This window comes from Pelecanus crispus, chromosome 1 (genome assembly GCF_030463565.1).
Source record: "Pelecanus crispus isolate bPelCri1 chromosome 1, bPelCri1.pri, whole genome shotgun sequence".
NCBI lineage: Eukaryota > Metazoa > Chordata > Aves > Pelecaniformes > Pelecanidae > Pelecanus > Pelecanus crispus.
The window spans coordinates 180,193,676-180,218,788 of record NC_134643.1 but is presented as its reverse complement, the minus strand read 5'-3'; the positions used below and the strand labels follow the sequence as shown (position 1 = coordinate 180,218,788).

The 25,113-nt window shown below is 40.2% G+C and overlaps 1 protein-coding gene across 2 annotated transcripts in view; it reads right to left on the bottom strand.

Annotated features, from left to right (window-relative positions):
- Positions 1 to 25,113, bottom strand: part of TBC1D4 (TBC1 domain family member 4) — a 124,314-nt gene that overhangs the window by 26,090 nt on the left and 73,111 nt on the right. For both annotated transcript variants that reach the window (XM_075708613.1, XM_075708604.1), the window contains exons 2-11: positions 22,328 to 22,930; positions 20,287 to 20,376; positions 16,550 to 16,654; positions 13,885 to 14,017; positions 12,240 to 12,331; positions 11,342 to 11,452; positions 10,545 to 10,664; positions 6,472 to 6,546; positions 5,222 to 5,448; positions 3,218 to 3,367 (exon numbers count right to left, since the gene is read on the bottom strand). In XM_075708613.1, coding sequence (XP_075564728.1) covers positions 3,218 to 3,367; positions 5,222 to 5,448; positions 6,472 to 6,546; positions 10,545 to 10,664; positions 11,342 to 11,452; positions 12,240 to 12,331; positions 13,885 to 14,017; positions 16,550 to 16,654; positions 20,287 to 20,376; positions 22,328 to 22,930 — 1,706 coding nt within the window. The remainder of the gene's footprint in view (positions 1 to 3,217; positions 3,368 to 5,221; positions 5,449 to 6,471; positions 6,547 to 10,544; positions 10,665 to 11,341; positions 11,453 to 12,239; positions 12,332 to 13,884; positions 14,018 to 16,549; positions 16,655 to 20,286; positions 20,377 to 22,327; positions 22,931 to 25,113) is intronic.

The following is a 25,113-nucleotide window of genomic DNA, read 5'->3' as shown; positions in this document are numbered from 1 at the left end:
AGCTTCCCAAGGAGAATATTGTGGGAGACGGTGTCAAAAGCTTTGCTAAAGTCCAGGTAAATGACATCCACAGCCTTTGCATCATCTACCAGGTGGGTCACCAGGTCATAAAAGGAGGTCAGGTTGGTCAAGCAGGACCTGCCTTTCATGAGCCCATGCTGGCTGGGCCTGATCCACTGGTTGACCTGCACTTGCCTGTTGAGTTCACTCAAGATGAACCTCTCCATATGATATAAGATATGTCTTTCACCACAGTAAACTTATCTGGAGAATAATTTTTTTTCTTCTGGCTTTAGGTGTCTTCAACACAGCCATTTAAATCCTAGCAAATCAACTAAGGCTTCCTTTTTAATGAAGGTCAAGACACTTTCAGGGTATGACTCACTTTCTAAATGAAGATGTTCCCAGTGACAGGCACAACTGGCTGTATTAGTGTTTAGGAAGGAAGGTAGATAAGTAGGCAGGATCAGCTCTGTAAATGTCAGAATATTATAGACAATCACATTGGAATGAGAGCAACTGTGCCATAGAAACACCATCTTCTCTCCATTGATTAGTTAAGATGAAGATGCCTACACAATCATGTGAGAGCCACTGCACCCTGTACGTCCAATACTCTAGAATCAGTTTCTGAGTTTGTGACCACATGCCAAGTACAATGTAAACATGGATCAGAATGATCTTCTATATAGTGGCCAATACTTAAAGACACATATATAATAAGCAGAGTTGCTTTTTAACACACAGCTCCCCAGCTGACTCCAACTTGATGCTGTTTGCATAGGCCTATTTAAGCACTACAAATCAAACATCTTTCTAAAATCAATTCCGACTGAAACTGGCTCTGTAAGATCTATAGCTAATGATATCCCATTTTCACAAGAGTTTTCACACAAATTCAAGATTAAATGGTATCAGAAACCCGTATACTATGAAACCTAAGTAGAAACAGGGTGGTCTTCTGGGAGTGACTCCTAATTTGAAGATCTCCCCACCTTACAGTTCAAACTCCATTATAATGAAGCACAGTATCTTGACTAGGGTGCATAACCAAATCCAGAAAGAGCAGTTTTTCAGACATTTCAGTTTGGAACCAGCTGGTATTAAAGTTGAATCTTAATACAATACTCAATACCTACATTCCCCATATCCAGAAAGCTAGGTTTAATGGGATCCAGCTGCCTGTACAAACTGACCCAGGCATTGGTTCAGCTTGGACCAACTCTGCTAACTGAAGGGAATGCAGAAACAAAGTTGGACTGGAACTTAAATAAGAGGTAGTCTGTAAGAGACAGGTTATTTTTTTTGCCATTTGTCTGCACACCCTGCTGTGCACTCACCAGTTTAATTTCAACTTTAACAATTCACCTGCTATTTCATCTAGTACTACTGCAGGGTAGTAAGGAATGGAAAACCTAGGCATCCGATTCATTTATAAAGTAACTGTTACTGGACACAAGGTTTAGAGCAGGCAATCTAAAAGCCTACTTCTATATGGGATGAGATGTCAGTCTCTCCTCTCAAATTTCAAAAACATACACTGCTTATTCCTTATTCATTTGTGCTTGGGTAGAAAGGTGGAGCCACCTTAAAGTGACTCCCTCTTCAAAACTGTGAAATATTTCTAAGGCTGGTTTTGGAAAGACCTCCTAAAATTAAGTAATGATTAGTGTACATTAACCCTCTATTAGAAAGTGAATCTAGACATTTTAATGTTTACTACTTAAAAGCTGTGGGACTGCAGCAGGGTCTTGCCACTAAGGCTATGTAGTCACCCTCCTGTAAGGATGGCTCACCTTATTCCATTTATACAGAAGTTTATTCTGCTGGGAGGACCTAAACTGTAGAAATTTCCCACTAGGTGTTTTGTAATTGTGTCTATATTACAGTTTTTGGCTGCATGCTGTACACCAATTACAGATTAGAGGCCAGAGACATTTCAAATATCAGTGAAATCAAGGTAGGATACAGTGTGCTTAAGGAGATGATACATACTTTGTATTTATTCTAACCTATATATTATTACAGATGACTAACCCAAACTGTACCTTAAAGCCACCTTTAGGTCAACTGCCTCTCATCTTAGTTTGTATAGCTACGTAATTTCTTACAGTCTACCCTAAAATGGAGATGACAAACTAATCTATGTTTAATGCAACTGCACTCCACAAGGTGAAGAGAATTTCCTTAGGTACCCCTAAAAACTTCCACACCCATCTCATACAACCAAAATCCCCATGTATTAGAGTCCTAACACAGCCAGAATCCAGATCTCATCAACACTTGTTTTTGGTAAGAATGCAATCTATTGTTATTTTTCCAGGGAGAAACAGTCACAAAAGCACCTTCTGCAACTCCACAGTTTTCTTCTGTTGGGAATTACTAGGGGAGAGCCACACTCAGAGATGAAGAGTACCAGAAACACAAGTATAGTTCAGTGAACAAGGACAGACTGAAGAAGGAAAAAGGAGCTGTCATTGACAGAAGAGAAATTAAAAGGCCAGCAACTGGCAAAAAAACATCATGAAGTTCAAAACTATGGCTCCACCTTATTCACTACAGGCCTACTTCAGAAAAATAACCCATATACAGTTTCCTCAAGCACCCTCCTAAAGGAGGGCCCATTCTTTCAGTAAAAAGAAAAATTACTTCCATTCAGATACTCAATCTTTTACACTGATGTCAGAAAGCCCTTCTTGTATCTTCGCTTCTTCCCCACTCCTCTTCAATTGGAAGTTATTTTTCTATTTTCTCTAAACATCTCACAGCTAGCATCACCCAGCTAACTTGGTGTTCCCCCCTCCTCATGCACAGGCATCCCACGTTAGTACTGTACTCTCCACATTACTCTTTTCTTATTTTCACATGCCAACAATCACAGCAACACATGCTGGTTTGCATTCAGCAGAGGAAGCGTTAAATTGGCGTGACACTCCTAAAAACCATTGCATTTTAAGTGACAAACCAATGCAACAGATTTGCAACACTACAACAGAAATAGGTCACAGCTACTAGATGTCAGCAGACAAGCCTCTATTTTTAACAGGCTTTTTTGGCCAAAAGCCTGTTCGCCCACTTCCATCAAGTGCTTAGGAAGTCTGTTAGAAATGCAGAAGCACAAGGCAGAATGGGAGAGATCCCATGTGCTGCATTGCACTAGGAATTCTGTTGTTATGCTGGTGGCACTGAAGACCCAGGCAGGAGACAACGCTCTCACCTCTTGGAGAGGTCACTTTCTGAATGCTGGAGCAACCTTCCTGAGCCCTGGTAAAAGCTTTTCAGGAAAGAAGGGGCAGAGACAGAGGAGGGGAGCCGAGGAGACGCAGATTCACTCTCACTGAGAGCGCGTCGAACCCCAACAATAGGGCTGTGCAGGCAACAAGAGAACATAGCAGATGGGTCAGCATGGATTCGGAAACAACAACAAAACATCCAGATCAAAGATATTGGCCAAGTACCTCATCTTGGCTTACAGTAACTTTGTTTAGCAGAAAATACGATGTACCAAGTATGCTACTGGGCAGCTTCCCTGATGACATTGATCTTGCTGATAACTGATTTCTTTCAAAAAACATTTCAATGACACTGCCGAACAGGCAAACCACCTTATTTCTTTAGCCTTATTTATTCTCAAAGCACATTCAGAAAAAGAACCTCTGAAACATTCAGAAAATATCCTTAGAAACCTGCTTCCAATAACATGAACCACCTTGTTTCTTCCTTTCAGTTTTCTCTTGCTCTTGTAAATAACATGTATTGCTAGAACACATTAGAAAGTAGAGATTAAAATGCACTATTTTTGGATAAATTTTTGTTAAGTGTTTAAATCAAGAAAGATAGTCCTACTACACAGTTAAACATTACTTAATAAATAGTAACAAGTGTTGGGGGGACATAAAAATGAATTCAGTTAAAGAAATATTTACTTAACATTTTTGATTAATCCTCAATAGCAAAGGAGAGAAGAAAAAATCCCAGCCTAGAACCAAGTTGTTACAAACTGTTTTGACTGAAAATCTGCTGATGATGCCACTTAATCAGTGACTTCTTAAAAGTTATTACCAAGAAGTGAAGTCAGCAAGTCTTCAGTTTGAACTGTTAGGGTTTCCTGTTTGCATACAACATGGTCAGTGGGGGGGCGGGGGGGGGGGGGGAAGTTTATCTCAGTAAAAAACACACTATTTATCTCTTCAAAAACACAATGTAACAAAGCTATTTCAAGGCTAGTATTTTACCCTTCACCCCTTCCATTCTCTTAAACAGAATAAACTTTTTTGCCTTTCTTTACAAGTTGGTGCAGCGTTCACACTGATATTTTAATCTAGATATCAAATGGGTGAGAAATTATTATTTAAAGCCATTTTTAGAAAGAGCCCACAAAAAGTGTAATTGCAGCCAGGCATTGAAATAGATGAGTAGTTTGGAGAAAGTGATCCTCCACCAGAAGAAAAATCAGCTCATCTGGGCCTGAATCTTGTACAGGTTTTGGAGTTTGCACAGTCACTTACTGCAGAGAGCCAGGAGGGAGGCGGAGAAAGAAAGTAGAACCAAAGAGGCCCACAATGAACTGTGGGGACCTCTTCTGACCGAGTGAAGGAACTCCTGAAGGAACAGTATTCCACATGTTAAGAGCTGGAGAGTCTCCAAAAAGGAAGGGGAAAGAAGTTACAGAGGGAAGCTCTGGAAAAAGGCAAACAGGGAAATTTCATGCCTCACAGTTCAGTGGAGATGTTTAATCCAAGTCCTTTTGTGAGACTCCTCACCAGTTTTAATTCTGGACATACTCTCTGGGAGCTTGGCTAACACCGCGACTGACACTTGAAGCTGTCAGTGCCTATTTCATCCTGGCATAAAACTGTCAGGCTATCGTCTCTGCAGTTAAAAGCGGTGAGGACCTCTTCTCCAAAGGGCCTGACTACCGACCCCGCCAAAAAGGCTCAGCTCAGAAGTGACAAATAAATAAACAGATCGGCGCCAGCACCCAGCCCGATGATCAATTTGCTGGGTTGACGCTTCCCCTGAATCACTAATTCCAGGATTAGTGAGTTACTGCAAAGCACCAAACTACTCCAAGGTGGAGAAGACAGGCTGAAAATAAATAATAAATAAATAAAACCCAGAGCAGTGCAGAAACAGCTTCCGTAAGAAGGAACACAGGTGAGGCTCGGGTACCGAAATTGCGGGAGACAGCAGGCGCGTGGCACGGCACGCCCTGACTCACCTTGGCGCCTCGACGCAGCTCTGCCGCAGCAGCGGGGACCGGACGCTCTGGGACCTCCCGTTCTGGAAGGTTATCCTCCGCCGGGCGCTGGAGGGGGGGTGGCTGAAGGTGTGTGCGCGCCTCCTTAGCTGAGGGGAGTCCGAGTCTTCCTCGGGAAACGGCTGCCAGGCCGAGGACACGGGGGACGCCGGAGGAGTTGCTGGCGGGGAATCGCCCGGCGAAGCGTCCTGAAAGGAAGTGCTGGCGGAGTGAGGCCTGCCGCTCTGCGCCCTACGAGAGCTCTCGCCTAACCCCACGGGTCATGCGTCGCATCAGGGCACCAAAGCCTCTCCCCCTTCTTGGTCATGGCCTATTGTATGCTAATTATCACCAAAACCAGACATCCTTTGACAATTTACTCCAAACCATCAGCGTCCTTCTTCAAAATAAAAAAAAAAATTAAAAAAAAAAAAAAAAAAAGAGGAGGGAGGAATAAAAATGTATATGCAACGCAAACAATGTACTAATTACTCCGGGCATCCTCTCACAGGGATCGGCATTCCAGCTACCAGACCTCTGGCTCTTTCGGGAAAACACGGGAATTGAAAAGACTAGGGAAACTGCTTTTAGCTAGTGTCCTCGACATATCACGAGCATACTTCCTGTACCGTCATAGCGATATCCTGGAAGAGAGACTGTTATTACACAGCCAGTTTATGTTTTACTGTAGCAGTAAAACCATAACAGAATCTTCACCTCCTGGGAAAACCAACAACCAATCCTCACGTGATGTAAAACATTAAAAACAGGAAATAAAAAGAAAGTGAACAGAGTTCCGCCCACTTGCCCCCACACAGCATCCCCAACAGCTGGTTTTAGGTCAAAAATTCTTACTTCCTAAAACAACTATTACTTACAGAAAGGATTCTTCACCTCCAGAGCATTTCCTTTTGTTAAGTTATGACATTTTTTAATTACTTCAGTGAAACAAGGCAGAAGCTGACCAGAAATTCCCTGCTTTTTGTAAAAGCAAGGGAAGTGTAGGAAAAAAACGGACTGGCAATCAAACCATAGGTTAAAGCCGAAGCTTCAAGTCAAGATATATGCCAGCTTTCTTACACCCTCCACCTCGCAGTGGAAACTCTTACTTGAGTTTCGTAAATTGATGTGCTTTGTGCTACTTCCTTCAAATCGAAGCAGAATGCCATATTTACACGTCATTAACACCCCTGCATGACAATGTGCCAATTTTAACTAAGCTCCTTACGTACTTTGTCAGAAGCAAGGCTGTTGCAGCGCTCAAAGCTGTCCACGCTTCCCAGGCGGCCTCGCATTCTGTTGGCTCCCTGCAAGAAAAAAGGCGAGTGATTTAATCTGGTCTTTTTCCTCCTTTTCTGAAGGTTAAGCAAAGATGGCAACAGCTGTGCAGGTGAACACAGGACAGTTCAGGCACGTGACACATTTGACTTAAGGCAAGCATTGGATTTTACAAGCAGTGACGTCTTTAGCTGGCAAAACCGTATCTTCTCCTCCCCTTGCTCCCAGGAGTTTTAAACCTACAGCTCTGTTGTCTGAAGCAACCGAGTATTTCTTGATCCATTTGAGGCATTGGAGCTGAGTTGGCTTAAACAGCCGAGTTCAAAAAGCTCCAGGCTTCAGTACTGTGCTTGCACTGCAGCTAACGGATGCATCTGACGCACTATGATCTAAACAGATTTTACTCCATATCTAGACATTTCATACAAATTAATTCCACCTCGGCAAAAGTAATGAAAGCGCTAAAACTGGGAAAAAAACCTCTCTGGCTGCAAATACAGCTAAACAGCGCCAAATACAAACAAGCCTTTTCAATTACAATGCAGATAACCCTGAGGTAAATTTGCTAGAAATTAGCGTTAGCAGATCCTTGCCGAAATTGTTAACAGTCATCTGGTTTCACAGGAAGAGGCGATAGAGCCGCAATACCTTTGACTACCTTCCACTCCTAACTCCCATGAAACATGGGTGATGTATGTGGTTGGACACTTCCAGCTGCTGAAGTAAGTTGCTTTCAGTACTTTATCAGGGGAAAAGTAGTCTAGGTTTTAGGAAAACTATAGGCAGAGCTCCTCTTTGTATGCTTGCAACTACAGGGCAAGTTTTGTCAGTCTCAGCAGTATTTATTTAGCCTACTTTATCCTGGTAAGGTTTATTTTCTAGACATAGAGTGCCCTTTAAGTACATTACCCCTTTTAAGCTCATTACCAATGAATACTCTGCCTGAAGCATCTCTTCACTGACCCTCACAATAAAACAAGAGCAAAGCATAACTTGGAAGTTTCTTAATAGCTTTAAAAACACACACTTTTGGCACTGTAAGAAGGGCTTTTTGGTTCAGAAAAAACAACAACAGAAGAGGTTAGTGCAGCATAGGCTGGAAGAAATCTGTTCATAAGGTCAAACAGAGGTTGTATTTATTTTTTTGAGGTACCTCATTAGGAAGCCACAGCCTGTTTTCAGTTCAAACCTGACAAAAATAAGATCAGTCCAGCAAAACAAACAAGTGAAAAAGTGACATTCCTCTGGGACTAAAGGAAGCCAGAGCACAGAACCCAGCATGTTTCCCTATGGTCAGTAGGGAGCAGCTAGTCCTTCATGTAGCTTAAAACATCACTTGATGCTATTCATCTAGCTAAGAAGCCATCCACTTAAAGTGTTCCTAGATATCTGGTTACTACATACTTATTTCTAATTCTGCTAAGATTAAGGCTGCATAAGTCTCTCCCCCACATATACTAACTTTTACTTTTTCTTTAAATCTTTTTATCTACAAAAAGATGCTGAACGCCAATTTTTAGAAAAAAAATGATTTTTTTTCCCTGGTCTCTTTGTTACTAAATATACTTTAAAATAAAGATGATAAGTCATGCGATAATTAGCATCCCATTACATCAATACCATGTGATTTGCAGCTGGCTTGAGGAGGAAAAAAAACTACTACGCCAATAGGTTTTTGGTGCCTAAATACCTTCAGGAATTAGCCACAATTGATTAGGCTTGTTGTAATAGTTTGATGAAGAAATAGAACTATTGAAACAGTCACTGTATAACACATGTATGCACACAACGCACAGTATACACGCACGGAGACACTCGTCGTATATAGAATCATAGAATCATAGAATGCTTTGGGTTGGAAGGTACCTTGAGAGATCATCGAGCCCAACCCCCCGCAGTGAGCAGGGATTGAACCTGTGAACTTGGTGTTATTAGCACCATGCTCTAACCAACTGAGCTAACCCAGCTACCTGCTTTAACCAAATAATTAGTGGTTAAGCTGCACTGTAAATTATTTTTCTCGGTCTTGCATTGCGGAATCTCTAAACACATCTGCGAGGATGAACCCCTATGTGTATCACGATTCACTACTGCTGTTCCTGATCTCTTGCAGTCTCAAGCTAAAGATTAGACAACCTTCCTCACAACAGAAAGTCTGCTTCATAAACAGCAAACTTAAAATGGCCCTAATCCAGACTCGGGTGTCCACTTCTCTTGTACTCAATCATGGACTGTGTTGATGCTTACACTATAACATGCGGCACGTCACAGCAGCCCTGGTGAGAAGGAACATACTATATCAAAACCAACAATATACAAGCAATTTCCCTTCAGAAACTCTTTAACTTAAGCAGTGCATTTCATCTAAATGATTTTTCCTTGACATGATCAGAGCACTAGCATGTCCGTATATGGCAGGGCTGCTTTACTGTTTTATTCTCAGTGATGTACGCCTGTTCCACAACCTCCACGGGGTTAGTGACCCACCGTCAGAGCTAGATCACTTTCCAGTCACATGTCCTTTAGATGTGGAAAAGAAATCAGACTCAGCACAGGCATGACTGTAGCTGTCACCATTTGATGATATTCCAGACTGCTGAAATTATCCAGATCTTCTGACTGTCATCACTCTCTTTTGCATGCGTGCAAGCTTTCTCTTCAGACCAAGTCCCTACTGTGTAAAACTTGCTTCACAACTTAGGCCAGATCTGACCAGGAGAGTTTTAATTCTAGCTTCAGTCCTAGGTCAAATTCACATCTAGCCTTAAGTACAAACAGTTCTAAGGATTCTCCTTGACAAATAATATTTTGCGTCCTTTATAAGGAACATCTGTGGCATCCGATGTTTACAGGTTACTTTAGGGCACACTCATATAAGCTGCAGGACAAGTGCAATTTAGGCCTTGATTCAGCATGGTAGTTTTAAAGGAACTTAATTTCACTGCTCCAAATTATATTTAGACCTCGTCATCCAGTATTCACAGCTTGTCACACTTTCTCTGTGACAACATACTGGATCCCAGGCACCCAGCCTTCTTCAGTTACTCCTCTATATGCCTCTTCTCTGCTTTCAGGACTCTCCCTACTGAGCAGGGGATGCTAAGCAAAACTTGCAATTCAGACGTCTTTAAAAGGCTATTTAATATAAGAGAGTTCCAGTAATTACCTGCAATTCTACATCATACCTGTGTAGCCACACTGAGATGAGGAACAACTAACTTTTGCTTTCTTCATAGAATCATAGAATCATTTAGGTTGGAAAAGACGTTTAAGATCATCCAGTCCAACCATTAACCTACACTACCAAGTCCACACTAAACCAATCAAGGTCGACTAGACTAAACCATGTCCCAGAGTGCCATGTCTACCCATTTTTGAACGCTTCCAGGGATGGCAACTCCACCACCTCTCTGGGCAGCCTGTTCCAATGCTTGACTACCCTTTCCGTGAAGAATTTTTTCCTAATTTCCAACCTAAACCTCCCCTGGTGCAGCTTGAAATCTATTGCTTTTTTTTTCTCTCCTGCAAAAGGACAACTTTGTTACTACTTTCTAAAGATTCTTAGGGACCAATGTGAGTAATTTTATCTATGACAGGTAAGGTATTACTTCTCAGAACAGAAAGATTTCCAGTTCATGCAGGCACATTTAGTCATACTTTAAAAAAAAAGATAACATGTCTCTATCGGATCATGCAACCATCCTGATAATTTTTTTTTTAAATTCTGCAACAACACATCTGATAATGCTCAGCTAACTCACTTGCCACCTACAATGAACGTTCATTATTCAGAAAAAGTTGCCTTTTTTCCCTCTGTACAGCCTTACCATAAACTTTCTAGCACAGTTAAGTCACAATCAACCCAGCTATAACCCTCAGATTTCACAACAGGCATATTGCTTCATTAAGTATTTATCAGACTGAGGCCGCCCCCCCCCCCCCCCCCCCGCCCCAAAAAAAAAACCTGATCGGTCTTTACTGTCAAGGATATCTGGGAGAGCTGCTGACAATGAGCTGTTAATCTTACCCTTGAGAAGATATTTTCCAGAGAGCTCGTCAAGGATTTCTTGGCCTTGTTTTTCAGAATGTCAAGTTTAAACCTGCCACCACTGGTGGTGCTTTCTGGAATCGCACTGTTCGAAATGGTCTGTTGAAATGAGCAAGGACACAATTCAGCTTTGGCAATTCTTTTTACAATTGCAGACCTCCAAAGACTAGAGCTGAACCAAGTTACGTAATAACATACCCTTGGCCTTTATTTAAAAAAAAAAAACAAACCAAAAAAACCAAAAAAAAACCCCCAACCAAAAACACAGCAAAAAAAACCGCACAAAAAACCCCACCCCCCCAAAAAACCAAGCCCACAAAAAAGACACAGTTAAATGCGCATTTCATCCCTGAAGACTACCTTGTAAATGCCTATCAATTTAACAATACTGTTATCTATTTCCTTTGCTAGATAAGTTGGTAGTTTAAACTGAAACCAATGCCTTCTTCATCCCTATTCCCCCTAGAAATGACTGTTTGGGAGTGGGAATCAGGGAGGAAGGAAAAGAACAGAAGAGGTATCCTCACACTGTAAGGAAATCTAGACCTAAAAGTAATTGGTTGTCTTTCTTTCCTCCCTTCCTGCCCCCCAAACTTAAAACAAGCATGCCACTGTAAATCAAATCAAATTACTTCTCTTTCACAGTCCTCTCTTAATTACAACACCCAGCTTCAGCTATCCCTGATGAACTCTTAGCAGCAGCGTTGCTAGTATTCAAGGTTGCATTTTAATTGGGTGGGAGGAGGGAGAGGAATAATACAAAACATAAGCTTTACCAATGGTGCTTCACCAATGTGAATGTGCGTTTTCTGCTTAGTTTCACAGAGCTGGCGTAGATGTAAGATCACAAGTTCATTTTCTTCCTGGTCATTGTCAGGCTTCATTTTCTGTCAGTAACAGCAAAGAAAAGAAAAAAGCTGCCTTTCAAGTCATGATTTGCTTATTTTTCCTTCCATATGCATGTATTCTGTGAAGTTAATATATTGATACGCCAGATGCTAGAGTGCACTATTAGTGCGTCAAATTGCACTACTGTTTGTACGCCTTCATGCTGCTGAGCAAAATAGACCAAAGCTTTCCATATGGAGAATGTTACAGGCTGTGGAGAGGAGGGAACCTTATGCTCACACATTTTGTTTCCTAAGGTTGCCTGCCATTGTATAGCCTTATAAATGAAATAAGGAACCCACAAAAACGAAACAGGCATTCCCTTCTTCAGGCAGCTAGAGAGGAGAGCAGCCTTTGGAAGCCTAAATTACTGTGTACTTCATCTGCTTGAGTACACTTGCTTACACATCTTGCCTCAGAATAAGTCAAAAGGCTTCTGCAAATACCAACCACCTCTTTGAACCTGCGTATCTCACCTGCTCTCAACTCATTCCCACATCACTTTCAAGTAAGGAAATACATTTACAGATGAAGAACTAAGCTCAGAAAAAAAATACTCTGGGTATGAACACAGAACATCTCAGCAGACTTGGGAACCAAAACTCTTCCGACAGCAGCGTATCACACATGAGATTAGGTTGGAGCATGCTGTTTCAGTATGATGTTTGGTGGAACAATAATAAATTCTAGGTTAACTACGTAACAAAAGAAACATAATCAAAAGACATTTAGTCCATTTTAACATGGTCTTTTTCAAATTTGAGACAACAGCGTCTAACATATTACCTGAACACGTTCAAAAATGTCTGCTTGCTCATTATCAGTTAGTGATGACAGATGTCTCTGAATTACAAGTTTGGCTCTTGGTGGATAGAGTCCTGAGAAAAGAAAGGAACATTAAAGCTTCTAGATTTTCAAATGATCTCTCAAAGAACTTTTGAAAAAATTATAGTAGAAGATATAAGCCTGCATTTGAGTTTATACAAGTTTAACATATGACAGTTGTGTATCTGCAGTATCCATGATACAAAATACTTTGGGTTTTGCTAAACCACATGGTTTTGTCTCCTTCCTTCAGCAGTAAAAACAGAACTAGCAGCAGCTAAGTGGCTGGCTCCTGTGTAAAAGGTTGTGCTCCCTACCCCACTGATGTCTTCTGTCCTAGTACCAAGAGATCACTAAGATGGAAGCCTGACAACTGTGTGGGAGAGGAGGAAGAGAGGAACAGATCAGGGATATAACTGGAAAGATACTCAGTGCACAAGATACTCTGAAGTTTTCAGAGACTTTTAATTGAAAGCAGACGGATAAAAAGAAAGGGACACTAAAATAAATTTTTCAGTCACTAAGGACAAAGTTTATGAAACTACTATTATGGTACTCAAATTGTGACCGTAGAAGAGATTTTATTTTGATACTGGATACTTATCCCAGGCTTGCAAGTAGCTGTATTCAAGATACTTACAATGCCTTATACAGCAGCCTCTACAGTTTTTCATTGACAGAAGACTTTCCCAGTTAAGCTTTTATTACTTCTGAATATCTGTTGTAAACCCGGAAAATACCAGTCACAACTTTGAACAGAATTTCACTCCACTAAGATTTTATACATTGCTTTTCATCCACCAGAGGGAGGTAAGTAGCAATAGTGACTTTTAATGAATGGGAGAACTGGCAATTATCAGCACCATCATCATCAGACCAGAAGATGCAAGACTAGTGTAACATATTTGCTTTTTTTGCATACAGACTTCACAAGGAGACATAGTGGAGTGACTATAAAAACAGGATCATGCTACTAACTTTTTTAAAAAAAAGTCTATCTTGTAAAATTTTTTTGCCTGGGTTCTGGCATACCTCACTTCCAGAGAAACTATGTAGGTTTGTGTATTCATATTTGAAGCCAGGCAGTTGATTTAGTTTTCTTTATTAGATATTAACCTCCTAACTTAATCATTTACTTCCCCTAATAGAACTAGGTTTTGCAGTAAAAGAATAAACACAAAAGAAGGAAAAAATACCCCCACACAGGAAAGAATGAACACACAAGAAAGCAAGACCCTTTTTGATTAAAAACAGCTCATAGAAAGACAGTTGTAAAGAATGTATCTTCAGAAAAAAAAAATGGAAGAGGAACTCTTGGGTTTTTCTGCTCTGCTTAACATTTAAGAGAGGTACAATGATGAAAGAGCACGTATTTATAACACAAGCTATACTATATTCAGTTGCAATATCATTACTGCTATCACCTACACATGATTACAGAGAGTGCAAAGTGATGGCGAGAACTGCGTATTGGGATGCTTTTCTCTCTGTTCTTACACTATTTAAGTTGAAAGACCATGGTTGACATAATTAAAATTAACAGATACAGAAAAATTGTTCTAGAATTATCAGAAAAACACAATTAGAAAATAAACTCAGCTGCTACCTTCAATTCTTTCACAAAGTTTGTGCAATGAATGCATAGGGCAGGCCTCACACAGTTTAATCTGTGTCTTGGCATTTTGCAGAGCTGCAGCAGTGCTAAAGGCTTGTTTCAGGGTAAGCATTACCTCATCAACCTAAAGGGGAAGGAGGGAAAAGACAGTATATAAACAAAAATGCATGCCATATACATCAAATTAGATTTATAAATCACATCATGGACAGGTGTTTTACAATCAAAAAAACCCCTGTTTGCTGTCTTCTAAAGAGATCAAGGTTGAACTCCCAGCTTTTCTGCTTTTTCTGTGGATGCTCACCATCTTCAAGTTCTTGTTACTTCAGAGAGTGTAATTTTGAATATCTAACTGCAGCTACTCAAGCTTACTGGGCAGGCAGCCACTGTTTTAAGAAGCCAGGAGTGGAAATTTTTGGCTTGAATATATGCCGGCTAAATAAAAAACATTAATTTCTTTTTCTTTAGCTTCAAGTTTCTCCTGTAAACTGCACATGCTCCCTCTCAATGATTTTCCTCCCACTGCTGTACCATTTTAGAACAAAACCCCACAGACCCATCCTGCTGGCAGACAGGAACTTCCCACAGCAGTTCACTTTTCTCCAGGCTACTAGACTAGCTACCAGCTTCCTTACAACCATCAACTTATCTTTACTGCCAGCCTGCCTTGCAGTCTGCCTTGATCTTTCCTCTGCCACTACCACAAACACAGCAGTGCTATGTTCCCACACACCTGCACTAGAAAAGATCAACTTTTGGGTAAGAAAGGTCGAGGTAACAGCATTTCTTCACACTCATTCAAATACACTCCCAGACCTTATATGCAAAGCACTTGAGTTCCTCTGTCTGTATTTTAAGGTAATATATTGCTTCTTAAAAGCCATTTACTTGAGTCTTTACATTAGCATAGAAAGAAGGACACAACAGCTTGACAACAATCTTAGGAAAGAAATCAGTATTCTACTTCAGAATCAGGTCCTTGCTCTCACCTGTTGCTTTTTTTATAAGCAGGAAGAAAGCTGAAGTATTTGAGACCAAAATCATACAGTCTAACACTGAAGTCATACAGACTTTTTTGAGGGTCTGTCACTTGGGGAGGGGGAGGAAGGGCACCTGAATGTGGAAATTTTAATTAGTTTGTGTCCCAATATGTTTAGGGTTTTGTTTTGGTTTTGTTTTTTTTTTAACCCCCCACTTTGAAGCACTACCAGTAATTCCTGGGTGCTCTCTCTTCTTAGCAATAAAGCAGGGCATTGAACAGCGAATATCAGTCTTGCAATACAGACTGATAATTTTTAAAAGTTGGCAACAATGCCTCTCAAATGGAAGATCCACAAAACAGTGCTAAGCAAATGGATTATGACTGCACTAAAATCATGAGAACTGTGGCACAGACTGTAGCTAGGTTTAGACCAAATACACACAAGACTACCAACACAGCCTGCCTGGCAGCACAGAATCCAGAAAGCATTAGGTTTTACAGCTCTGCCCTGCCACAGTCAAACTGTCACTGGGGTCCAAGTGATTCCATCTGAAAGCAGCTCAGGAATGTTCATTTCATACTGCAATGTGGGCATACCCATATCAGTACTAGAATATGTAAAGAGGTTCATAAATATGGGGTTTCTTTATACACCACATGTTAAGTCTTTGAATTATGCATGGTCAGATTTATCAATAGGTCAGATGTAACATTTTCTGTTAGTACAAAGATAGAGCTGATTTCATAACAAGCTCCCATTTTGATAAAAGTACAGCCTCAGCTAGGGCTGTTAGCTGTGAAGTTTTATTGACGTAAATGTATTCACTCTCAAGCTAGTCAATGGATTAACAAATTATATTTTCAGCTAGCTAGAAGAGTAATTTTTAAGTTTAGCTGAAAAAGAGTTAGCAGCCATTAGCACAGCCATCAGGAACAAACATGTTTCAGAACAGAAAACAACTTCTTTTAAAGTGTCTGAGCTTTAAAATAAAAATGTAGTAGCCAAAATGATTTCCTGTATGTGTCTAGCATTATTAAGCTACCTGTGTCAGTTAAATCACTAGCACCTGGAACTTCAGCTGATTGATACATACTTTATCAAACGTCCAATGGACTTTTTTATAGTTACACTTTCACACATATTACGTTTTCCTCTTCTCTGATCAGATACTATTTTCTCCTCCTGAGGAACAAAACAGGCTACAGGGAAAATGCTAAAGCTACGTGCAGGCTAGAGACACATGCAGGATCAGGCTAGTAGTTTAAACCCTACCCAAAAAGCATGTTCAGGTTTTATCATCAGCTTTGTTACTGATTCAATACATGTAATTACAGGTTTAATGGGGAAACAAGCGTCTCAACAATTAGAAATGCAAGAGCTACAATCAAATATAGAGCCCAAATATGCTCACAGTCTGCATGTGTGAACTCATCCATCTGATTTTTTTTCTATTTGTTATTGATATATGCAGAGTACCAGAATATGGCTACATATGAACAGAATGTATGCATTTTCTATTGCATATTTTCATATTCACAACTGAGATCTCATACCTGAGAAGATGTGACCACTGAGGCTCAGCTAACACAGCAGAATAACAAAGACTCCCATGGTTTAGGAAATGCCTCAGACATCCTCCAATGGAAAGGTTAGGATCGTTAACAAATACTCACCAGAGACTCACTTGCACACTGGAACACATAGCAAACATACTGGCTCAACCCAGGTTCAACAGACTCCCGGCAAATGAAGCCAAAGTGATCAACATGTTTTATACCCTAAAAGAGTTTAAAAACAGCATTAGTGGACTATTTTATAAACAGGTTCAGTTTCAAAAGTGACCCTAAAAATAGTTACCAGACTCCAACGCTTGCCAATATAAACATGTTAGAAACTATAAATGCATACTCCTAATGATCTATTTTACAACTACAACATTTACCTTTTTAATTGCTTTTTGCATTTAAAAGTTACATAAAGCTCTTTACACAATCAAAACAAAAGTTCTACAGCAATAGACCTGGACCTGAATTTCTTCCGTTAGGAAAACTGGATTTTCAGGGAAGCGAACAAGAGAGTCCTAGGGTGTATTTGGAATTGCCTCTACTGCAGAGCCACGATAGAACATAGGACTGGAGTAGAATCAAAGTAGCAAGAGATCTTTGCTTTCCTGTAACACAAATTTGGACTACACCAAAAAGAGCAAGGAATGAGTGGTGACATGCAGAATTCCAACCAAATTCTTAAATACATTCTTTGAGACTGAGTTACATACCAGAAGTTTCAAGACTTACTACACATTACTACTGATGTTTGCTTTCAAGATCCTAGTCTAACTGCTTGACAGGGAATGTTGCCTTGCTAAAAACAGTACTGAGAAGATCAGAGAGCTGCTTCCTAAGAAGCACTATATTCCCAGTCTCAATTCATGGAACATGACTCACTATTGTTAATGCTTTTGCCAATGTTTTTATCATATAAGCATGGTATTAGTAGATTTTCTCCAAAAGAAAGCCTTATCCATCAAGTTCAAATAAAACAGAAAGCAGAAGTCAGTTGCTTGGATCCATCTCCAAAGAAAACACCTATATTGTAAAAAAGGAGATGAAGCAAAACAACTTGTCACTACAGAAAACACTAGACAAAATTGGTAATGCAGTACATGACAGACTAAATATGTTGTCACTACACACTGTAGTTTTTAAAAACGAAATTCCAAAAGTTACATTTGTGTTACTTAAACAAAACTTAACAAAGCTGCAGAGGGTGTCTAAAATGGCATAAATGGCATTAGTTTACCATAGTCCACACTAATCCTGACTTAATTGAATCCATTTTCCTGTGACATGTGAAGTCTTCAGAAGCATGAAATGAGAAAGAACAGATGTATACACATACGTTGATGTATGTAATGGTGAAGTGTTGCCCTCTGTTTTGCAAAGAGACCGTGTTTACTTAAGGTGGTTCAGTGAGATTCACTGCTGACAGCACCTGAACAGGTCTACTGCTGTCTGATTTCTCAGTCTCCACAGGAGAACGTTTGTGGGGGAGATGGATGTGACACTTGCACCACTGAAGCACAACTAGCGCAGTACGCTCCTCAGTGAACAGTACCTCCCATCACATTTCTTTAAGAGGTGGCCAGACTTGTCATGCCAAAAGACTGAAGTTTTTTCTGTTGTTCTGGGTTCCTTCAAGGTCAGTCAGGCTGCACAAGAAAACTTCTACATCTGTCTGACACCTGAGCGTAGACAGCACACACAGGGGTTTATCATCAATTACATTTGCTGCTTTAACAATTATATGGAGTGCGGATAATGAACTGAATGCAGCAGATGAACCATACTTAAGCTATAGAATAAAAATACCTTTATTAGACCAGACTGAAAGAATCCAGAATGCAAGCTGAAGAGAACATCTCCTTTTCATTGTTTGTAAAGCTTAGAAGAACAAACATTCCTAAGCTGCAGCCTCACAATACACAGTAAATCACTGCCCTGTAAATCCACAACAGAGAAGCCCTGTGGCTAGCACTGAGTTCTTAATAGAAGTACTGATGAGGTTTATGCAACCAAATCCTTAGTCTTGAACAAATTAATGTTTCATTTCTATTGAACTCAGAAAACCCCCCAATTTCTCTAAAGTAGCTGTTTCGCATTAAAAAAAAGCAACAAAAACCCCACAGTATTGTTAGTGCCTATTTGAACTATTCAAGCATGCGAAGTAACAAAAGCTTTGCTCCAAATGAAAGTGAAGAGGTGGAGTGAAAAACTCCACCTCCAAAGCCCAACACACACCATTACCCCTAACACTATTTACTGTACATAATTATTTTACTGAAGGAAAGCTAAGCCATCAAGGTCTGAGGTGGTCTTGCTGGTCTCCACCATGCTTTAGAGTCAGCAGAACAAAGGTTGTCCCCACTTCGGACTGTTTTGTTCGACTATTATCAGCATGTACACGCAACCCAGGAGCCCAGTACGTAAAGTTGAAGTGTCACTTTTATTCAGCTCAGTGCACCCACAAAGCCGGGAGAAGACTCAAGACGTCTGCAGATTTTGCTTTCCATACCACTGCTTTAAGAATCTCTTTGATCTGTATTTATTATAAAGCTGTTAATACATCTTTGTTTGATTATACTGTCCCATTCTATATTTGCACTTGCCTTTTTTCTCTACCAACAGCAGCACAAATTGTAGTTTAACAGCAAACTCGACTTAAGGGCCTGGACCTTTAGTTGGTAGCTCAAGATTCCACTTGAGTTACAAGTACTGACCAGTTCTTAATTTGTATTAACATTGGTGGCACAGTCATGCAAGAGCAGATTTGTTATTAGCGTTAAAATGAAAGCACTTGGGGGTGAAATACAGGTTCAGAGCATGCCAGGAAGTGTACTTTAAACTAGAATAATAATGTTTAAGGAGGCCTGAAGTGATGCATGTGCATGGCAAATGAAAGAATAATGTAATAAAACAAGACCTCAAAACAGAAAGTGCCAGAAGTAACAGCTTCTGAACAACAGCAAGCTAGAAAGGTGAATCCCTCAGCCTTGACATTTAACTTTATAAGACACATTTATTTATTACTGGACATAGCTTGGTTCATCTACTGCCAGATTCTCCAGAAGAAATGACGCAGGTGAACTGCTGTTTTTCTGGAGGGCTGATCTGATGCTCTCCTCCTTTCATTCCAGAGGCTTTCAGGAACTTAGCTGCTCACAGACAGCAGACTCAGAGCATCCTAAACGGAGATTAAGCTACTTCCAAAAGTACATCCAATGCTCTCCCAAAGCAGAACAGTTTATACTTTGTTTTCTAACCAATGATCAAAGTTTGCCACTACCACAGCTCAGACTGCTTATTTTGCACTCATCTTTTCTGTACTTAAGCTCTTTGGGAATGACATTGCGTTATTTTTGTGCAGTATCTACTTGGAACTGCTAGCAGACAAATGAAAGCCCCGACTTGAATAACAGCTCTCACTTTTGTAAAGGCAAATCAGTACCTCAAGTCTGCTACAAGTGTTCATGAAGCAATCACAGTTTAATATCCATTTTCTTCAGCTGTACTCCCCAAAGAAGGTGATGTCTCAAACATCATGCAGGATTTGTACATACGTTAGTCACAATTGATCAAAGTCCCCTCCCCTGCCCCCTTATTTTTGTTTTTTTAAATTAAGGAGCCAGTGGGGTAAAACAGCAATTTACTTTCATTCACAGTAATTTAGATAGGATAAACTGTTTAAAACATGGCCTTTCAGACTGAATAAAGGAAAACAACACAGAATGCTGAAGAAGAATTCTACATTTCTTTTTTTCTGCTGCCTATAGACCAGCAAGGCAACCCAGCTAAAGAACAAATAAATTCCTTTTCTTCTGATGATCTAGATGTTGCTTCTTATTAATGCTTACCTGAGAACATGAGGAGATATCTTTAAAATTCTTTTCAAGCACAACAGATTTGGTGTCCGGACTGATGAGGTTAACTTCAAACCTTCCAACCTGGGAGGGGAGGGGGTGCAGGGCAGGGCACAGAAAAATAAGTCTAGTTTATGACTGTCTTGGAGGCACAACATTAACAACAACAAAAATGTCACAATCTAGCCCCTTCTTGTTCACATAGAGTACCTTCAGAACAGCTTACTCAGCAGGAACAAGGGTGCCATAATCCAGCCTATGTTGAGCAAGAATATTCCAGCAAGAACAATATACTCAGTTGAATAGGAAAAAGACTTGGAAAGAAGACAGCTCCCCCCGCCCCTTCTTTTTGCGTTATTTTGGTCCGAAGATCACGTTTGACAGACAACACTAAAGCCTTCAGTAAACAATGTGGCTAAATTAAAAGCTGCAATAAAAACCAGAATTCGTGGATTTATCAATTTTTTTTTAAACTATACTCGTAGATCAGCTGAGAAATTATGTGGATCTTAAGGTGATACTTTTTGGTTTTGTCATAATTTCAGATGAGAAACAGTAGGTTCTGCAGCAAGCTATCTTTCAGCTTTCCCAAACTGCTTCTCAAGAGTATGGAACTGATTCCATAGAGCTCAGAGAGTTTCTCAGCTAAATTCTTTTCATTACGAGTGATAGCAGTGCCTTTCTAAAGGGCAATGCATTCTCACTTCAGTTAGCATTTCCCCCAGAGAATAAAAGGCAAGAATGATCTTCAAAGCAAATGGAAAGACAAAACACAGACATTTAGCCCCCTGTTATTTTAAGGTCCAAAGATCTTTCCTTTTATGGGTCACTTCCTTTAAGTGTGCTTTTGTTTTCTCAATTCAAGCTCTGAAGATGTCAAAGGCACTTCAGGCAAGAGAAGAAATAACTGCGAGGTCTGGAGGAAGAAGTGTTCAGTGCAGAGACATTTGAGTACTGTCCTGGTTTCAGCTGGGATAGAGTTAATTTTTTTTGCACTAGCTGGTATAGTGCTGTGTTTTGGATTTAGTATGAGAATAATGTTGCTAACACACTGATGTTTTAGTTGTTGCTAAGTACTGCTTATGCTAGTCAAGGACTTTTCAGCTTCCCATGCTCTGCCAGGTGCACAAGAAGCTGGGAGGGGGCACAGCCAGGACAGCTGACCCAAACTGCCTAAAGGGCTATTCCACACCATATGACATCATGCTCAGTGTATAAGCTGCGGGGAGTTGGCCAGGGGGCAGCGATCACTGCTCAGAGACGGGCTGGGTATCGGTCAGTGGGTGGTGAGCAATTGCATTGTGCATCACTTGCTTTGTATATTCTTTTATCGTTATTATTATCATTTTCTCTTCCTCTGCTGTCCTATTAAACTGCCTGTATCTCAACCCACGGGTTTTATTTCTTTTTTTTTTTTTTTTTTCTTCCCTGATTCTTTCCCCCATCCCACCAGGGCAGGGGGAGGGTGAGCAAGCGGCTGTGTGGTACTTAGTTGCCAACTGGGGTGAAACCACAATGAGTACTCATCTGGGAAAGACAAGCTGAACATTAGTACAAGTTATCATAAAGGGGCTGGCTCAAACATAAGGCTGTGAAAGCCTCAGGTGAAGTCGTGAGCTTCTTTTTAATTGCACAAAAAAAAGAGGACTTGTTCACATGAAAGTCTTCATTGATTCTCTTTTTTGAAAGAATACTCACTTTTTTCAGCTATGTCCTAGATCTCACCAATACAGACAAACCAGAACTGCATGTAAAATAATTATTTCCCTAGAAACTCTGCTCCTTTAAGTAATTACTTCATAAGTAATTCCTTTTTCTTAAAATTTACCTGAGCTCATAAGTTGAGGTTAATTCCTTAAGAAAATTCAGCTACCTATGTTCCAACCATTTATGAACAGATACATAAATATTTATGACAAATCATGAAACCATACTGGATCCATACTACTTATCTTGCAAAACTTGCCTTGGCTTCAAACCGCACAGGGGAAGACACAGTGCAAAACCGACATGAAATTGCTCATATAGCACACACCTGGAACAACATTGTCCTGTTCTTCTCAGAATCAGAGGGCTGAACATGACTGGGTGCACTTGCATGTCTTCGGCGTGGCTGTATTTTCAAGTTTGCGTCATGAACCTTTCTTTGCATAACTGCAGTGACACTGCTGCACCGGGAGCGAAACTCTTGCTGCTCGTCAAAGCCAGTGTCCTCTAAAATTCGCTCTGGAAAGGAGCCACGAGTGTTGGCCAGGTTGGTCAAGTTGGTCTGGCTGCCGATTGTAAACATTGCAGCATGCCCTGTGGTGTTATCTGGGCTGTCCAGCTCCTCAAATGGGCTATCCAATGGAGAAGATGGCGCATTTCCTTCACACAGGGGTAAGTCAAAACTTGACTCATTATTCCGTTGCTCATTTAATAGTTTCAGGCGGTGGCGCTCATGAAGGCTGAATTTTTCAATGCAATCATCAATTAGCGTGGAGGGAGCTTTCTTGTGAGCCACCGTCACCTTTCCACAGTACAAAACCTCAAATTTTTGAGAGTCATAGAAGGCATCTTCACTATCCTTACTTGGTTTGGCATCTTCTTTCAGAGCTGCTTTGGAGACTTGTCTTATGCTGCTGATGACATCAGGAACCTAAGGGACAGTTTGAAAGGTCTGTTTAGTAGCCACAAATGAGATAACACAGGCAGCGATATGTCAAACATTTGTTAATATAAGTATTTCCACAAGTTATTTCTTCAGTAGAGTGCCACTAGCTTCTTGGCTGACAATATGAAACCAGTAAATCCTAAACTCTGTATAGACAATTTATGCAGTGGAAGCAAAGCAAAAAATTTCTAAATTTTTTACTTTCAGAACATAAAGGTTTTAAAATACCAGAAGGTCTACTGACAATTTTTTTTTTTTAAAAAAAAAAACCTAAAACTGAGACTGTCTTCTCTTTTCTGTAACCCTCTTCCCACATCAGTATCTCTTGCTGATATATTTAGCATAGGGCCATCACTGTTTCTTTGTTTTCATTTTGCAGAGCCAGATATGCCATTCTTAGGACAGTTGTGGAAACAGTTCTGTGAATGAAAAAGGAGACCAGCAATCCCCATCAGTTAGTTTCAACTGACAGTTTTGGAATACAGGCAGCAAGTGTATGGAAATTTTACCAAAGCACCATGTACAATTGCATTAGCTCTCCTTTATTTTCTACTATTTCTACTACAAAAACCTCACCCCATCCAGTCTATGACATAGCTTGCTTTAAGCTCACACTTCCCTGCTGCAATTAAGAAGCAACCCCAAATCTCTCTTCTCCATCATTCTTACCTAGAGATTCCTACTACACCCTGTAAGGCCAAACTGCACATCTCCAGTAGAAACTCGTGATTTCAGCCCTGTATCACCCAGTCTTTTAAGTCCACCTGGTTCTTCCTTCATTTTATCCCCATCATCTTAGGAGGACGTCTGCCTTCCGTATCAGCATATTTAATAAGCACATTCCTTTTTCATTTTGCCTTCGCTAAAGAAAACAAGGACTTGTCCCACTCTACTGACTGCGGATCAGCGTGATTCTAGTTGCTCTTTCAACAGTACCTATCTCTGCTTAACCAAACCTCTTTCTCACCAGGTCTCATCTTCTCTGGAAGGATAATGAATGGCATCATGTTACTTGCATTGGGGAAGTTACTAGTGACAATGAGATCAAGAGAGGATATCTATCTGATTTTCTTCAAAAGAGAAATGGGTTCTCAACACTCACCTAATCCAAACCAATCAATCAACAGCTTTTGTATTCCATACAGCTTCCCACCATACCTATAATATTTGATAATTTGTTTCAAAGTATTTTTTCTATTAAAAAGATAACTGAGAAGTCACACCTTAGTAAATAATCCATGCTCCCTACAGTATTTTTTTTTCTTTCAGTCACATGATAGTTGAAACTTGCTAATGAGGCAGTAATTTCCTATGCCAATACTTTTGCAAGTCACAGTGGAAAATTACCTTGTCTTAATTCCCATCTCCCATTACACATTCCTCCTCCACTGGGCACTCAACTCAAATCTGCTTCCCGTTCATTTATTGTAAAATGAAGTTCAATTACCCTAAGATCTACTGACCCTTTGGCTTTCGATCCCTATAGATGTCATCATCATCTCAGTTTTCGGTGAGGTCAAAAGTTAGTCTTGATATGACACAGATGTTAGAGTGTATTTAATCTTCACTCATTCTGACTACCAGGCTGCTTTACCATTGCCCAAGGTGTGCTTCTTCTCAGCCATGCCAGCTCAGCTGGACATGGACAATTCTCACTTTATACATGCCAGTTCATATTCCAAGATGCAGTTCTTTTTCCACTGATCAGTCCTCTTATTCTTTCTGTGGCCTGTGCTTAAAGAAGCTCTAGAGTTTAAATCCCTTAGCTCTCTATTTTAGCAAAACTCACAAGCTAGCTGTCTTTTAATTAACATTTCCTTTTTTAGAATCCAGAACCTGTTACAGGACAACTCACATTTCCATTCAAATTACAAATTATAATTCTATTCAAAATGCATAAATTTTATACACAATCAACTAGAATAAACAATGTCAGCTGTTTAATTGGCAATTTGGATTTTTAAAAAAGTGTACCATCACTTCCACTCCAATAACTAGGTTCTGCCACTTGCTCATCTCTTCTGACATGAAAGACTGGAGAAGAAATTCTGAAGTCTTTTTAGTAATACCCATTAGCCTCCTAACACATCCTATCCACCCTCCCCTGCCAGCGAGCGTCCAAACAGGCTGAGGGTAAGACACTACCAGCTCTCCCACAATAGGATTCC